At 45.5% G+C, this 16,312-nt stretch overlaps 1 protein-coding gene across 1 annotated transcript in view; it reads left to right on the forward strand.

Moving 5' to 3' along the window:
- The window catches only part of lama1 (laminin, alpha 1), an 86,011-nt gene extending 69,877 nt beyond the window's left edge, over window positions 1–16,134 (forward strand). Inside the window, exons 36-57 of the mRNA XM_029661076.2 lie at window positions 722–885; window positions 1,077–1,215; window positions 1,473–1,575; window positions 1,746–1,862; window positions 2,037–2,219; window positions 2,496–2,650; window positions 2,768–2,911; window positions 3,154–3,435; window positions 3,616–3,888; window positions 4,060–4,204; window positions 4,393–4,534; window positions 4,755–4,869; window positions 7,099–7,266; window positions 7,411–7,562; window positions 7,952–8,131; window positions 8,355–8,529; window positions 8,665–8,771; window positions 11,491–11,680; window positions 12,316–12,468; window positions 14,689–14,842; window positions 15,131–15,481; window positions 15,661–16,134. Of these exons, the coding sequence (XP_029516936.2) occupies window positions 722–885; window positions 1,077–1,215; window positions 1,473–1,575; window positions 1,746–1,862; window positions 2,037–2,219; window positions 2,496–2,650; window positions 2,768–2,911; window positions 3,154–3,435; window positions 3,616–3,888; window positions 4,060–4,204; window positions 4,393–4,534; window positions 4,755–4,869; window positions 7,099–7,266; window positions 7,411–7,562; window positions 7,952–8,131; window positions 8,355–8,529; window positions 8,665–8,771; window positions 11,491–11,680; window positions 12,316–12,468; window positions 14,689–14,842; window positions 15,131–15,481; window positions 15,661–15,821 (3,753 nt within the window). The 3' untranslated portion in view covers window positions 15,822–16,134. The remainder of the gene's footprint in view (window positions 1–721; window positions 886–1,076; window positions 1,216–1,472; window positions 1,576–1,745; window positions 1,863–2,036; window positions 2,220–2,495; window positions 2,651–2,767; window positions 2,912–3,153; window positions 3,436–3,615; window positions 3,889–4,059; window positions 4,205–4,392; window positions 4,535–4,754; window positions 4,870–7,098; window positions 7,267–7,410; window positions 7,563–7,951; window positions 8,132–8,354; window positions 8,530–8,664; window positions 8,772–11,490; window positions 11,681–12,315; window positions 12,469–14,688; window positions 14,843–15,130; window positions 15,482–15,660) is intronic.
- Window positions 16,135–16,312: the final 178 nt, after the last annotated feature.

Raw genomic sequence — 16,312 nt, forward strand, 5'->3', positions numbered from 1 at the left:
ACTGTATTGCTAGTAGAGTCTGTGTTTTAAAAACTGTATTGCTAGGCTGTATTGCTAGTAGAGTCTGTGTTTTAAAAAGACTGTATTGCTAGTAGAGTCTGTGTTTTAAAAAGACTGTATTGCTAGTAGAGTCTGTGTTTTAAAAAGACTGTATTGCTAGTAGAGTCTGTGTTTTAAAAAGGCTGTATTGCTAGTAGAGTCTGTGTTTTAAAAGTAGTAGAGTCTGTGTTTTAAAAAGACTGTATTGCTAGTAGAGTCTGTGTTTTAAAAAGGCTGTATTGCTAGTAGAGTCTGTGTTTTAAAAAGACTGTATTGCTAGTAGAGTCTGTGTTTTAAAAAGGCTGTATTGCTAGTAGAGTCTGTGTTTTAAAAAGACTGTATTGCTAGTAGAGTCTGTGTTTAAAAAAAGACTGTATTACTAGTAGAGTCTGTGTTTTAAAAAGACTGTATTGCTAGTAGAGTCTGTGTTTTAAAAAGGCTGTATTGCTAGTAGAGTCTGTGTTTTAAAAAGACTGTATTGCTAGTAGAGTCTGTGTTTTAAAAAGGCTGTATTGCTAGTAGAGTCTGTGTTTTAAAAAGACTGTATTGCTAGTAGAGTCTGTGTTTTAAAAAGACTGTATTGCTAGTAGAGTGTGTTTGAACTGGTTTCTGTGTGTGTGTGTGTGTGTGTGTGTGTGTGTGTGTGTGTGTGTGTGTGTGTGTGTGTGTGTGACCTGTACAGCAGCTGGAGGGGGCCAAGGACCAGCTGGAGCAGTGGAACCCCATGTTGAGGAAGCATGTGGACACTCTGGTGATGGAGCTGAGGAAGAAAGATGCTCTGGAGCTGGTCTACAAGGCTGAGGACCACGCCCGGGAACTCAGCAAGAAGGCCCAGGGTCTGCAGAGGTATGTGTGTGTGCCGGCGGTCAGGCGAGTGTGTGTGCGTGAACTTCAACATATGTATCTTTTGTCTATGCATTTCAAAATGCCTCATCATCACAAACATTAGGCCATAGAAAAAATACTAAATAGATATAATAGCCATGTCGTCCATACATGTACAGTACATCAGCCTAACTTCCTCTTCCTGTATGTAGCTCTCTAATGGAGGTGATGAATACCACTCTGAACGCCACCAGCGCAGAGCATGGCGACTCTAACATCAGAGCTAACGTCCAGCCTGCAGAGGAGATGGCTAACCTAGCCAACCTGACCGCTACTATGGCCCTCAATATGGTGAGTCAACACTCATTTAGTGGACATCAGTATCAACATCAAATAATAGAATAACTGGTCCCAAATCTGTTTGTGCTGTCTATGGTCATCGTCATGCCAAACACCATAGGATTTTGCAAGACAGCCCAAAACAGATCTGGGACCAGGCTATAGAATAACCACTGGATATGTTGGATATGTTGGATATGAAGTGTGTTGTGGGTCAGAAACCTGCTAGCTATAGGAGTATCGTAAATAACTGTGTGTGTTGACTGTAGATTGTCCAGCCAGAGGAGTCTTTCACTGATCTGGGATCTGAGGCTGTGCAGCGTAGTGAGAAGATTCTGGCCGAGAGTCTAACCCTGAGAAACAGCACTGAGGGTGAGTTGGAGTATGCACACACACACACACACACACACACACGCACACACACACACACACACACACACACACACACACACACACACACACACACACACACACACACACACACACACACACCCACACGGTGCCTTATGGTAGTAAATTATATATGTGTGTGTCCTCCCTAGGTCTCCTGGCTAACATCAGTGATGTGACAGATAGAATGGCCTTGCTGAAAGAGAAACTCTGTAACACCAGCCGTCTCATCCCAGAGCAAGGCGCCCTGCTCCACAGCCTGCCCAACGGTGAGTGGCACTGCCATCTGCTGCCCTGTCAACTCAACTCTCCTTTTATATATCCTTTCTGCTTTACCATACTGTAGACATATGTCATATATTTAACACTTTATCACAAACTTAGAGGCACGCTAGACAGTGGGGAAACAGTTTGTGTGACGTTGCCTCTGCTGCCCCCTGTAGGCACCAGTGAGCAGGTGCTGGACGCCAAGGAGCAGGTTGCCTTGGCCAACACTTCCCTACAGAGGGCGCTGGAGCGCCTGGAGGAGCTTCGGGTCAGACTGGAGAAGTCCAGCACGGCTGTGGCCCAGGCCAGAACCAGCATCTCCAACACCAACCAGCTGTTCTCCGACTCACAATCCACTGGTGAGACTAACACATCATTCAGACATCCAACTATGGTCCTAGCTAGATTATAGCCAGCAACTTTGTAATGGAAGTGGTTTTCATCTTTGCTTCCATCTTTTCCACATTAAACGACACCACATTTAAAGCCAAGTAGTGCCCCAAATACCTGTCATGTTATCATGTTATCTTGTCATATCACTTTAGAGGCACATTTATAGAAATATTATGTGACTAACAGGAATGAGTAAGATGACGTAAGTATCATGAACCTGTCCTGTCTGTTGTCCCTCTCAGCCAGTACAGCGGAGTCTAAGCTGAAGGAGGCAGAGAGTCGTACAGAGAGACTGTATGACCGTCTCAAACCCCTCAAGACCCTGGGGGAGAACCTGAGCAGAAACCTGTCTGAGATCAGAGAGATGATCAACCAGGCCCGCAAACAGGCTGCCTCTGTTAGTCACTTCTACAGACACACACACACACACACACACACACACACACACACACACACACACACACACACTGCTTTCAATTGTAATACTGTTTATGTCCTGCTCTCTCCTGTATAGATCAAGGTGGCAGTGCTGGCAGACAAAAACTGTGTGAGGGCCTACACACCTGAGGTATCCTCCAGTAACTTCAACACTCTTACCATGACCGTCAAGACCAGTGAGCCTGACAACCTGCTCTTCTACATGGGCAGCAGCTCCAGCGTAAGTCACACACTGACACGTGCTGAATATCCCATGACGTACCTAATCATGATTACCCATAAGTCAGTTTTAAACTTAAGTCTACTGTATATAACCTACCTCCAACCAGATGGTTGATTTATAACTATCTATAAACTCCCCTTCACAAACACTTTATCATGTCAATGTAAGGTGTAACCACTATAACCATATGGCTCTCTGACATGTGTAAAGTAAATGTATAATTTTACGCTGAATATCAGGTGGACTTCATGGCGGTGGAGATGCAGCACGGCAAGGTGGCGTATCTGTGGGACGCGGGTTCAGGCCACGCCAAGCTGGAGTACCCCGACGTCCAGATCAACAACAACAAGTGGCACCACATCAACGCCACGCGCTTTGGGAGGCACGGCACACTGTCAGTCCACCAGCTGGAGTCAGAACCCCTGCCCGCGGTCAAGACCACCTCACCAGGCTCCGCTACGATCCTGGAAGTCAACAAGTCCACCCTGATATTTGTTGGTGGCCTGGGAGGCCAGATCAAGGTACGGTATTAAGATCTGTCTTGGGGTTTTTCACTCAGCCATGGTTCTAGCCAGCACCTTGGGTCCTTGAGAACTTGAACTCATTCAATTCAAGTTGAGTCAACATCTTTCATGATGTTTCCTCCACTAATAAAACAGTGTAATCTAACACAACTGATTCAATCTATTTTGTGTCTACAGTCCTCTGTGGTGAAAATGACCCAGTTTAAGGGCTGTATGGGGGAGGCGTCGCTCAACGAGAAGAACATCGGGCTGTGGAACTACGCTGAGAGGGAGGGCCAGTGTCGCGGCTGCTTCATGAGTCCGCAGACAGAGGAGACGTCCTTCCACTTTGATGGCAGTGGTTACTCAGTGGTAGAGAAACCCCTCCGCTCCACCTCCACCTCCATCGTCATGCTGTTCAAGACCCTCTCCCCCAACGGCCTGCTGCTCTACCTGGCCTCCAACGGCACGGTACGCTCCCTGCTGGCCCACACACACACACACTACAACCACACTGAACAGTCTGTATTTATAGCCTAGTTAGCATATAGTGGTCAGCTATTATCATCTGATGTATCTAAATTCCCCTATGGGGACAATAAAGATTGATTGATAGATTGATGTGTATATTTGTCATTCCAGAGGGACTTCCTGTCCATTGAGCTTGTGGAGGGCCAAGTGCGTCTGACCTTTGAACTGGGCTCTGGCCCTCTGACCCTCACCTCCAACAAAGCCTACAACACCGGCAGCTGGTACAAGATCACCCTGCAGAGGAACAAACGCAAAGGTGGGTCAAAGGTCATAGGCTCATATTTATAGGGTAGAGTTGACAACTAAACAATGTTGGGGTCACATATTCTTCTTCTCATTTCTCCCTTGCACTTTATGGACACACTATTCATACCCCTATTTGTGTTGTAGTTAACCTGGTATAATGTCTATGTCATGTAAAGTATTGTATCTCTCCCCTCCTAGTTTATATGGCGGTGATGGCGGCAGACAACTCATCAGAGAAAGAGATCATGGAGGCGGAGTCTCCTGGGACCGCCTCCGACCTCAACCGCTCCGACCTGGACCCAATCTACATCGGGGGACTGCCCATGTCTCGCCCTATCAGGTACTGGAACTACTTTGGCGCATACTTCACCTACCTGCAAGATATTCCTAGTTGATATGCATTTGTATTGCACTCATTAATATATTTTTGGTGGAGCTCCTACTGCATTATGTAAATATTGAGCTTAGTGTGTGAATTGGTGTATTTTTGTATTTTTTAAGTTTTTTTCTACATGAAGTAAAATAAACGAGGTAAATTGTGAATTTAATTATTTTTGCAGGAGACAAGTAGTAGCACGGTCCTATGTGGGCTGCATAAAAAACATGGAGATTGCCCGCTCCAACTTTGACCTGCTCCGAGACTCCTATGGTGTCAAGAAAGGCTGTGTGTTAGAGGTAAGAAAGGCTGTGTGTTAGTGGTAAGAAAGGCTGTGTGTTAGTGGTAAGAAAGGCTGTGTGTTAGAGGTAAGAAAGGCTGTGTGTTAGTGGTAAGAAAGGCTGTGTGTTAGTGGTAAGAAAGGCCGTGTGTTAGTGGTAAGAAAGGCCGTGTGTTAGTGGTAAGAAAGGCCGTGTGTTAGTGGTAAGAAAGGCCGTGTGTTAGTGGAAAAAAAGGCTGTGTTAGTGGTAAGAAAGGCTGTGTTAGTGGTAAGAAAGGCTGTGTGTTAGTGGTAAGAAAGGCCGTGTGTTAGTGGTAAGAAAGGCTGTGTGTTAGTGGTAAGAAAGGCCGTGTGTTAGTGGTAAGAAAGGCCGTGTGTTAGTGGTAAGAAAGGCTGTGTTAGTGGTAAGAAAGGCTGTGTTAGAGGTAAGAAAGGCCGTGTGTTAGTGGAAAGAAAGGCTGTGTTAGTGGTAAGAAAGGCTGTGTTAGTGGTAAGAAAGGCTGTGTGTTAGTGGTAAGAAAGGCTGTGTGTTAGTGGTAAGAAAGGCTGTGTGTTAGTGGTAAGAAAGGCCGTGTGTTAGTGGTAAGAAAGGCCGTGTGTTAGTGGTAAGAAAGGCCGTGTGTTAGTGGTAAGAAAGGCCGTGTGTTAGTGGTAAGAAAGGCCGTGTGTTAGTGGAAAAAAAGGCTGTGTTAGTGGTAAGAAAGGCTGTGTTAGTGGTAAGAAAGGCTGTGTGTTAGTGGTAAGAAAGGCCGTGTGTTAGTGGTAAGAAAGGCTGTGTGTTAGTGGTAAGAAAGGCCGTGTGTTAGTGGTAAGAAAGGCCGTGTGTTAGTGGTAAGAAAGGCTGTGTTAGTGGTAAGAAAGGCTGTGTTAGAGGTAAGAAAGGCCGTGTGTTAGTGGAAAAAAAGGCTGTGTTAGTGGTAAGAAAGGCTGTGTTAGTGGTAAGAAAGGCTGTGTGTTAGAGGTAAGAAAGGCTGTGTGTTAGTGGTAAGAAAGGCTGTGTGTTAGTGGTAAGAAAGGCTGTGTGTTAGTGGTAAGAAAGGCCGTGTGTTAGTGGTAAGAAAGGCCGTGTGTTAGTGGTAAGAAAGGCCGTGTGTTAGTGGAAAAAAAGGCTGTGTTAGTGGTAAGAAAGGCTGTGTTAGTGGTAAGAAAGGCTGTGTGTTAGTGGTAAGAAAGGCCGTGTGTTAGTGGTAAGAAAGGCTGTGTGTTAGTGGTAAGAAAGGCCGTGTGTTAGTGGTAAGAAAGGCTGTGTTAGTGGTAAGAAAGGCTGTGTTAGTGGTAAGAAAGGCTGTGTTAGTGGTAAGAAAGGCTGTGTGTTAGTGGTAAGAAAGGCCGTGTGTTAGTGGTAAGAAAGGCTGTGTGTTAGTGGTAAGAAAGGCTGTGTGTTAGTGGTAAGAAAAGCTGTGTGTTAGTGGTAAGAAAGGCTGTGTGTTAGTGGTAAGAAAGGCTGTGTGTTAGAGGTAAGAAAGGCTGTGTGTTAGTGGTAAGAAAGGCTGTGTGTTAGTGGTAAGAAAGGCCGTGTGTTAGTGGTAAGAAAGGCCGTGTGTTAGTGGTAAGAAAGGCCGTGTGTTAGTGGTAAGAAAGGCCGTGTGTTAGTGGTAAGAAAGGCTGTGTGTTGGTGGTAAGAAAGGCTGTGTGTTAGTGGTAAGAAAGGCTGTGTTAGTGGTAAGAAAGGCTGTGTGTTAGTGGTAAGAAAGTCCGTGTGTTAGTGGTAAGAAAGGCCGTGTGTTAGTGGTAAGAAAGGCTGTGTGTTAGTGGTAAGAAAGGCTGTGTGTTGGTGGTAAGAAAGGCCGTGTGTTAGTGGTAAGAAAGGCCGTGTGTTAGTGGTAAGAAAGGCTGTGTGTTAGTGGTAAGAAAGGCCGTGTGTTAGTGGTAAGAAAGGCTGTGTGTTAGTGGTAAGAAAGGCTGTGTGTTAGTGGTAAGAAAGGCTGAAAGTAAAGAACCTTTCTTCAGGGGCCTTCTTCCTCTCTAGACAAATTAAAGGTAGACTCAGCAATATTGGGAAGAGTGAATAGTGACAGTGACAGTCTTGGCATTTTAATTTTGCTGTTGTCGATTTCTGTAAAGAGGAAGATGCCCAGCAGTACATGATAATGGCATATTGTTGAGTCATCTTACACTGAATGTAAAAAGACTTTCCATATTCCCTATGAGTAACTTGTGTGTGTGTGTGTGTGTGTGTGTGTGTGTGTGTGTGTGTGTGTGTGTGTGTGTGTGTGTGTGTGTGTGTGTGTGTGTGTGTGTGTTCCAGCCCATCCGCAGTGTGTCTGTACTGAGAGAGGGCTATGTGGAGTTGCCGTCTGTGTCTCTCGACCCCCAAGGGGAGCTGTTGGCCTCCTTCTCTACCCGCAATGACACTGGCATAATCCTGGCAGGCTTCAGCAAGGCAGGCACCCGCAAAAGCAGACAGGCTCGCCAGGTAAGGCCACAGATATACTGTGATAAACAATTAGACATTATAAGAGCTCATACATGTTCATTCGTAATACATCTTTATAATGTTGCCAAAATCACTTATGGTTCAACCGCATATTGACCATGTTTTCTGTGTGTTTGTGTCCAGCCCTTCCTGGCAGTCATGCTGATTTCGGGGCGCTTGGAGGTTCATGTCAACATGGCAGAGGGCGGGAGCGTCCACAAGGTTGTGGTCAAATCACGCTCTGGGAGTTTCAGTGACGGACAGGAGCACTCGGTCATCTTGCAGAGGAACAGGAAGTGAGTGGCACCAGGAAGAGGGACTGATTAACCTGTAACATCTGTCATGATTTCATGCTGATGGATGGCTCAGTCATTATAAATGATGTCATTTGAAATTATACTTCCGCACACAAAATGATCTCTGCCTTTGTCGTGTTGTCTGTGACCTTATTCAAGAACTTTCTATGCTGATGTTATACATAGGATGGATATATATAACAACTGCCATGGGATTAAATCAACTTTGAAATGGCCGTTGAACAGCAGTAAATATTGCAGATTGTATATTTTAATAATCATGTTGTCCAGTATGGAATAATATACAAGAAGTCTATTCTAAGATGAATAGCACTGCGTTGTTATTATTGACACGTAGTAACTTACCACTGTGTGTGTCATCCATCCAGGATGCTGGTTGTACTAGTGGATGAGGACCACCAGGAGATGGTACGTCTGTCCTCGGAGAAGGCCTCTCTGACCCTCACCTCTCTGTACATGGGCGGAGTCCCACCAGCAGAGGGCGCCGGGCTGCTCCGAACCACCTCCTCCTTCTACGGCTGCATCAGGAACATGGCCCTGGACTCCAAGTGAGTTACACACCCAATACACAACGATACTTCATTTGTCACACTGTGCTGGAGTAATTGATGTTTTTAATCGAGGATGCCATAAGTACGTTTGCAAGACTAAGCATTATCTCGAGGAATATTTTTTGGGGTCGCTGGTAAACAAGGAGTATGGCATCCTTCCTCAATTGGGGCCTTGATGGTTACTCTTTGGTCTGACCCATGTTGTGCTGTGTCCCTATAGGTTGTTGGACCTGTCAGCTGCTGTGAGGTACCACAACGTGGACATGGACAGCTGTCTATTGGAGGAGAGGCCTAAAAGGGTCCTCCTACCTGATGACACTGACCTAGATGCCGAGCCCACTCCGGACCCTGCCAGAACCCCTTCACCAGCCCCCGGCCAGCTCAGCGCGCTCACGGTACAGCAGACACACACACACCTCTTATCTGTTGGGATTTACTGTGCTGCAGCTCTTCAAACAGTTCACCATGTTGTCACAGATAGCTCCTCGTGTTGTCTGTCATCGTTCTGTGTTCCCTCTGTTTGTCTCCAGTGTGCATCGATGGACAACACCTCATCCATCCCAGAAGCCCAGCAGTTTGGCATCTCCAGACACAGTCACATGGTCCTCAGCATCAACCCCAACACAGTGAGGAGGAGGTCAGTACTGACAGCTGGCTCGTTGAACTACCCTCTCCAAAACATGTCATATGGCACAGCATGGTTTTTATCATAGAGATTATATTCTATGTCATTTCTATGATTGTCAGAATTCTATATTCATTTCTTTAGGGATTCTCACTTCATAGTGTTGTATCTAATTTGAGTCATGTTAGCCTTGATATCAGTTGGCCCATAGCTAGTTGTGTAAAACCGGTTCAAGCCAGCATTCCAGTACATTGAAATGGCGTAGGAAGGTGTTCTAGCTGCTTAGCTAATACTTTGCCTTGGTGTGCTCTACAACCATCATACTAAGTACTCTTCCTGTAATGGAGAGCATACGCCTATACTTTTGGCCATGCAGTGTATGTGGACACCCCTTCAAATTAGTGGATTCGGCTATTTCAGCCGTATAAAATTGAGCACACAGCCATGCAATAACCATAGACAAACATTGCCAGGAGAATGGCCCGTACTGAATAGCTCAGTGACTTTCAACATGGCACCGTCATAGGATGCCAAGTCAGTTTGTCAAATTTCCGCCCTAGAGCTGCCCCGGTCAACTGTAAGTGCTGTTATTGTGAAGGAGCAACAACAGCTCAGCCACAAGGTGGTAGGCCATACAAGCTCACAGAACAGGACCGCCGCGTGCTGAAGTTTGTAGCGTGTAAAAATCATCTGTTCTCTACCGAGTTCCAAACGGGCTCTGGAAGCAACGTTTTATTACAAAAATAAAACTTAAACTCATTGAAGATTGACCCTAAGAGACACATGTAAGAAGGGATGTCTTATGATGAGCCTCTGTTGGCTCTCATGGACAAAGTGGAGTCGGGAGCTTTTGAAATGGGTTTTGATGGCCGAGCAGCCGCACACAAACCTAAGATCACCATGCGCAATGCCAAGCGTCGGCTGGAGTGGTGTCAAGCTTGCCACCATTGGACTCTGGAGGAGTGGAAACGCGTTCGACGGACAAATCTGGGTTTGGCGGATGCCAGGAGAACACTACCAATGCATAGTGCCAACTGTACAGTTTGGTGGAGGAGGAATAATTCTCTGGGGCTGTTTTTCTTGGTTCGGCTAGGTCCCTTAGTTCCAAAGCGAGGTGTTATGCAGGTGAGTGAGGACCCAAAAGCGGTTTAACAAAAACAGAGTCCTTTAATGTCAAAACACAGGGAAGACATAGATCCTCTTCAGATGTATAGAATGGCAAAATAGACAACCCGCAGAGAGGGCGACAAATGAATCATAAAGTCCTTCTGATATTTACAGAAGAGTCCCCTTCTTAGCAGCAGAGGAGAATAGCAGGGTTAGCGGCGACAGACTGCTGGTCTCTCTGGGTAGGCGCGGGTTGTAGAGGACAGAGGTACCTGATCACACGTAGCATCAGATAAACAGGCAGATTCCGACAGGACGGGACAAGGGTGAAGCAAACGAGACGATAGTTTGGTTCTGGCATGAGAAACTCAAACGAGAATCTGACAAAGACAGAAGCAGGAACATAGAGAGAAATAGAGACCTAATCAGAGGGAAAAAGTGAACAGGTGGGAAAAGGGTGAACGAGGTAGTTAGAGAAGATGAGGAACAGCTGGGGGAAGGAGAGGAAGAGAAGGTAACCTAATACGACCAGCAGAGGGAGACGGAGTGAAGAGAAAGAACAGGAACAAGACATAATATGACAATACATGACACGAGGTCCATACAGAAATGCTTTGTCAAGATTGGTGTGGAAGAACTTGAGTGGCATGCACAAAACCCTGACCTCAACCCCATCGAACACCTTTGGGATGAATTGGAATGCCGACTGCGAGCCGGCCTAATCGCCCAACATCAGTGCCCTACCTCACTAATGCTCTTGTAGCTGAATGGAAGCAAGTCTCTGCAGCAATGTTCCAACATCTAGTGGAAAACCATCCCAGAAGAGTGGAGGCTGTTATAGCAGCAAAGGGGGGACCGACTCCATATTAATGCCCATGATTTAGGAATGAGATGTTCGATGAGCAAGTGTCCACATACTTTTGGCCATGTCGTGTAACATACAGTAAGTCGCTCTGGATAAGAGCGTCTGCTAAATGACTTAAATGTAAATGTAATACAGGATAGTGAATTGCAAAAAAACCTCAAGGCCATCATCGTTGATTGCTTTTCTCTGAGCATGAGTGCATATCTCTTCATTAAAGAGAAGAATTATAATAGCCTCCCCAAGGTCTACCTAATTTCCTGTCTCGGCTGTGGCCCATTCTCTTTGTTTAAATATGTATTATTCACCAGGCACTCCGGCACTGCTTGGAAACGAGCAGGGCTAATGTTACACATTCCCATTGATTTAGCTAGAACTCTTCTCAAGTGTTTCACTGTAGCCTACATTGTTTGTGATTGAGAGGAAGGCACAGTTCAATTAGCCTGATCCCAGATCTGCTTATGCTCTTGCCAACTCCTATTGTCATTCCAAAGATGTTGTGAGACATGTTTTTGGTTGGTGGATGCATTCATCAATATATGATTATTATGAGATTGGTTGGTACTCCTAAACAAATGTCCACTTCAATTGTGTATTATTGACAATTATCCACAAATTGTCATATCCATTCATTGCCTATTTATAGGTCTACCAAACCATTAACAAAAGTCTTTATCTTACAGTAAATCATAGCTAACTCAAAATATAGCTTTGTCAGTAGCTTAAATACTTCATGTCTCTTCTCGCTTCTCTTCCTGACAGTTTCTCTCTGGAGCTGTCGGTGCGTACCTATACCCAGAGTGGTTTGATCTACTACATGGCCCACGCCAACCAGATGGACTACGCCACTCTGCAGCTGCTGGGAGGACATCTGTTCTTCACCTGTGACAAGGGCAGCGGCCCCGCCACCGCCACCTTCCCTGTGTCCGTCAACGACGGCCAGTGGCACACAGTTAGTGACTAGGTCCTTCTGGGCCAAGAGCGATAGTAGATTGCAGTGATTGTTGTCGATTCAACGACGGCCAGTGGCACACAGTTAGTGACTATATGCCCTTCTGGGCCAAGAGCGATAGTAGATTGCAGTGATTGTTGTCGATTCAACGACGGCCAGTGGCACACAGTTAGTGACTATATGCCCTTCTGGGCCAAGAGCGATAGTAGATTGCAGTGATTGTTGTCGATTCAACGACGGCCAGTGGCACACAGTTAGTGACTATATGCCCTTCTGGGCCAAGAGCGATAGTAGATTGCAGTGATTGTTGTCGATTCAACGACGGCCAGTGGCACACAGTTAGTGACTATATGCCCTTCTGGGCCAAGAGCGATAGTAGATTGCAGTGATTGTTGTCGATTCAACGACGGCCAGTGGCACACAGTTAGTGACTAGGCCCTTCTGGGCCAAGAGCGATAGTAGATTGCAGTGATTGTTGTCGATTCAGGGGACGCATAACAATATCATTAATGAATACAAAAAGCCCAAGTATGTCACAATTCAAGTTCGTTTCGGATCATAACTGAAAGCAGTGATATTACCATGCAGGTTGTCATGACTCTCCCCAACCCTGTCGTGTATCTGTGGGTGTCCAGGTGAAGACGGACTTCAATAAGAAGAGTGTGGTTATCAGTGTCGACGGCCAGCCATCAACTCCAGTGCCGGCTAAAGGAAACACTCTGGATGTGGAGAACAAGCTGTATCTGGGAGGACTTCCCCAGACCTACACCGCCAAGAAGATAGGCAATGTAAGTTCAACTACAACACACAACATGCACTGATTGTACAAAACATTAAGAACACATGCTCTTTCCATGACAGACTGACCAGATGAAAGCTATGATCCCTTATTGATGTCACTTGTTAAATCAACTTCAAATCAGTGTAGATGAAGGGGAAGAGACAGGTTAAAGGATTTTATAAACATTGAGACATTGATTGTATATGTGTGCCATTCAGAGGGTGAATGGGCAAGACACAATATTGAATTGCCTTTGAACGGGGTATGGTAGTAGGTGCCAGGCTCACCGGTTTGTGTCAAGAACTGCAACGCTGCTGACTTTTTCACGCTCAACAGTTTCTCATGTGTATTAAGAATGGTCCAGCACCCAATGGACATCTAGCCAACTTTACACAACTGTGGGAAGCATTGGAGCCAACATGGGCCAGCAACCCTGTGGCAAGCTTTCGACACCTTGTACAGTCGTGGCCAAAAGTTTTGACACAAATATACATTTTCACAAAGTCTGCTGCTTCAGTGTCTTTAGATATTTTTGTCAGATGTTACTATGGAATACTGAAGTATAATTACAAGCATCTCATAAGTGTCAAAGGCTTTTTGTCGACAATTACATGAAGCTGATGCAGAGTCAATATTTGCAGTATTGACCCTTCTTTTTCAAGACCTCTGCAATCCGCCCTGGCATGCTGTCAATTAACTTCTGGGCCACATCCTGACTGATGGCAGCCCATTCTTGTAGAATCAATGCTTGGAGTTTGTCAGAATTTGTGGGGTTTTGTTTGTCCACCCACCTCTTGAGGATTGACCACAAGTTGTCAATGGGATTAAGGTCTGGGGAGTTTCCTTTCCATGGACCCAAAATATTGATGTTTTGTTCCCGAGCCACTTAGTTATCACTTTTGTCTTATGGCAAGGTGCTCCATCATGCTGGAAAAGGCATTGATCGTCACCAAACTGTTCCTAGATGGTTGGGAGAAGTTGCTCTTGGAGGATGTGTTGGTACCATTCTTTATTCATGGCTGAGTTCTTAGGCAATATTGTGAGTGAGCCCACTCCCTTGGCTGAGAAGCAACCCCACACATGAATGGTCTCAGGATGCTTTACTGTTGGCATGACACAGGACTGATGGTAGTGCTCACCTTGTCTTCTCCGGACAAGCTTTTTTCCAGATGCCCCAAACAATCAGAAAGGGGATTCATCTGAGAAAATGACTTTACCCCAGTCCTCAGCAGTCCAATCCCTGTACCTTTTGCAGAATATCAGTCTGTCCCTGATGTTTTTCCTGGAGAGAAGTGGCTTCTTTTCTGCCCTTCTTGACACCAGGCCATCCTCCAAAAGTCTTCGCCTCACTGTGCGTGTAGATGCACTCACACCTTCCTGAGCAAGCTCTGTACTGGTGGTGCCCCCATCCCACAGCTGAATCAACTTTAGGAGACGGTCCTGGCGCTTGCTCGACTTTCTTGGACGCCCTGAAGCCTTCTTCACAACAATTGAACCACTCTCCTTTAAGTTCTTGATGATCCGATAAATGGTTGATTTAGGTGCAATCTTACTGGCAGCAATATCCTTGCCTGTGAAGCCCTTTTTGTGCAAAGCAATGATGACGGGACGTGTTTCCTTGCAGGTAACCATGATTGACAGAAGAAGAAAAATGATTCCAACCACCACCCTCCTTTTGAAGCTTTCAACTCAATTAGCATGACAAGAGTGATCTCCAGCCTTGTCCTCGTCAACGCTCACACCTGTGTTAACGAGAGAATCACTAACATGATGTCAGCTGGTCCTTTTGTGGCAGGGTTTAAATGCAGTGGAAATGTTTTGGGGGGGATTCAGTTCATTTGCATGGCAAAGAGGGACATTGCAATTAATTGCAATTCATCTGATCACTCTGATCACTCTTCATAACATTCTGGAGTATATGCAAATTGCCATCATACAAATTGAGGCAGCAGACTTTATGAAAATGAATATTTGTGTCATTCTCAAAACTTTTGGCCACGACTGTATAGTCCATGCCCCAACAAATTGAGGCTGTTCTGAGGGCTAAGGGGGTGCAACTCAATATTAGCAAGGTATTCTTAATGTTTGGTATAGTCAGTGTACTTGCTATTCATGCTGAAATATAGTTTTTATGTAATTGTTTGTGTTGAAAGCAGGTGGTACATTTTCTGCTGAGTAAATGTTTATCCACAACCCCAAATGTTAATATTTATATTCCCTCATGCAGGTGACCCATAGTTTGGCAGGCTGCATCCAGAAGGTGTTGCTGAACAGTGTTAAGTTGAACACCCAGAGTCCAGTGTCTGAACAATCCACTGCACACTGCTTCACCGCAGCCCAGGACGGGACCTTCTTCAATGGGAGCGGATACGCTGCTCTGAGTGAGTACTAACGCCCATAAACGCCGTACTTCAAGCCAAAGTCTTTGTGAAGCGAAAAAAAAAGCCATTTTACATTTTTCTGCCAACTATATTTAAAAAGTCAACATTTCCACATCCTTTCTGATAGATTTTCAACCGGAATAATGCTTAGGATGAGATCATTTTAACAAGCTCAATGCATAGCTACATGTAACTGTTTAAAAACATGAATAGGAGTGCCTTAATGTGTCCTCCTTGACTGTATGACATAGTGATGTAAACTGGTTCGTTATGGTTTGTCCCCTGCAGTAAAGAATGGTTACAAAGTGGGCTCAGATATGGAGGTGTCTCTGGAGTTCCGCAGCACAGTGTCAGATGGAGTCCTCCTTGGGGTCAGCAGTGCCAAGGTGGACGCCATCGGGCTGGAGCTAGCCAACGGACAGGCGGTGTTCCACGTGAACAACGGTGCCGGGCGGGTGTCGGCCACTTCGCGGCTGGGCTGGTGGCTGTGTGACGGTCTCTGGCACACCCTGCTGGCAAAGAAGACCAAGAACGCTCTGAGTCTGACCGTGGACGGAGTCACGGTGCTCACCGACAACCCCCACCCCCAGTCCACCTCGGCTGAGACCAAGGACCCGGTCTACGTGGGAGGCTTCCCTGGTACGTTCCCCCTCTATAAAACCTTCAGTCTCTTTCCACAAACAGCCCCTATACCCTAAATGCAAGACACTTCACTGGACTGGGCCTTTGTCACCCCTTTGCTTTGATGTTGATCAATTCCAGTGTCAAGTAAATTAATTTGTTAGCACCCATGTATTGACCTCGCTCTTTGTTTACAGTCGGTGTGAAACAGAACTGCCTGACATCCAGAATGCCGTTCCGTGGATGTATGCGTAACATCCGCTTGATCAAGGGTCACATGACCAACATCCTGGACATCAGTACTGCCTTCACCCTCCAAGGAGTGTCACCCCACTCCTGCCCTAGCACCGCCACATAACCTTGCCACAACCATACCAGAACTTTACCAGCCATACCAAACCATTCCATATCTAACGCTATGACCATGTGATTTGACCATTGAAATTTGACCTATGAAATGACTTCCATTTGTAATGTTTTGTAAAGAAAGATTGAAGTAATGTTTGCTCAATGTGAAAGTGTTTTTTTTTATCAACCCATTTTCTGTGTTGGTGTTCATGTTCCTTTGTGCATTTTGACTCCCCCAAATTAATTGGACAATAGAATGTCTTAGTTTTTATATGCGATGTTCTAGAAAATTTATATTTGCTAATAAAATACTTTAAAACATATCAATATCATAGTATATCAAAGTCATAGTTGATCTGCAGGCTCTATTACTATAAGCCTGCCCACATATTATGCAGTGCATAACACGCTTGTCAAAGCTGCTTCTGATGTTTTCCGTTCTATACCATGTCTGTTTGTCTTTCTGCATAGTTTCCCAGGAGTACCTGCAGAATAATGTTC

Source organism: Oncorhynchus nerka, linkage group LG6, assembly GCF_034236695.1.
Source record: "Oncorhynchus nerka isolate Pitt River linkage group LG6, Oner_Uvic_2.0, whole genome shotgun sequence".
In the NCBI taxonomy this organism is placed as follows: domain Eukaryota; kingdom Metazoa; phylum Chordata; class Actinopteri; order Salmoniformes; family Salmonidae; genus Oncorhynchus; species Oncorhynchus nerka.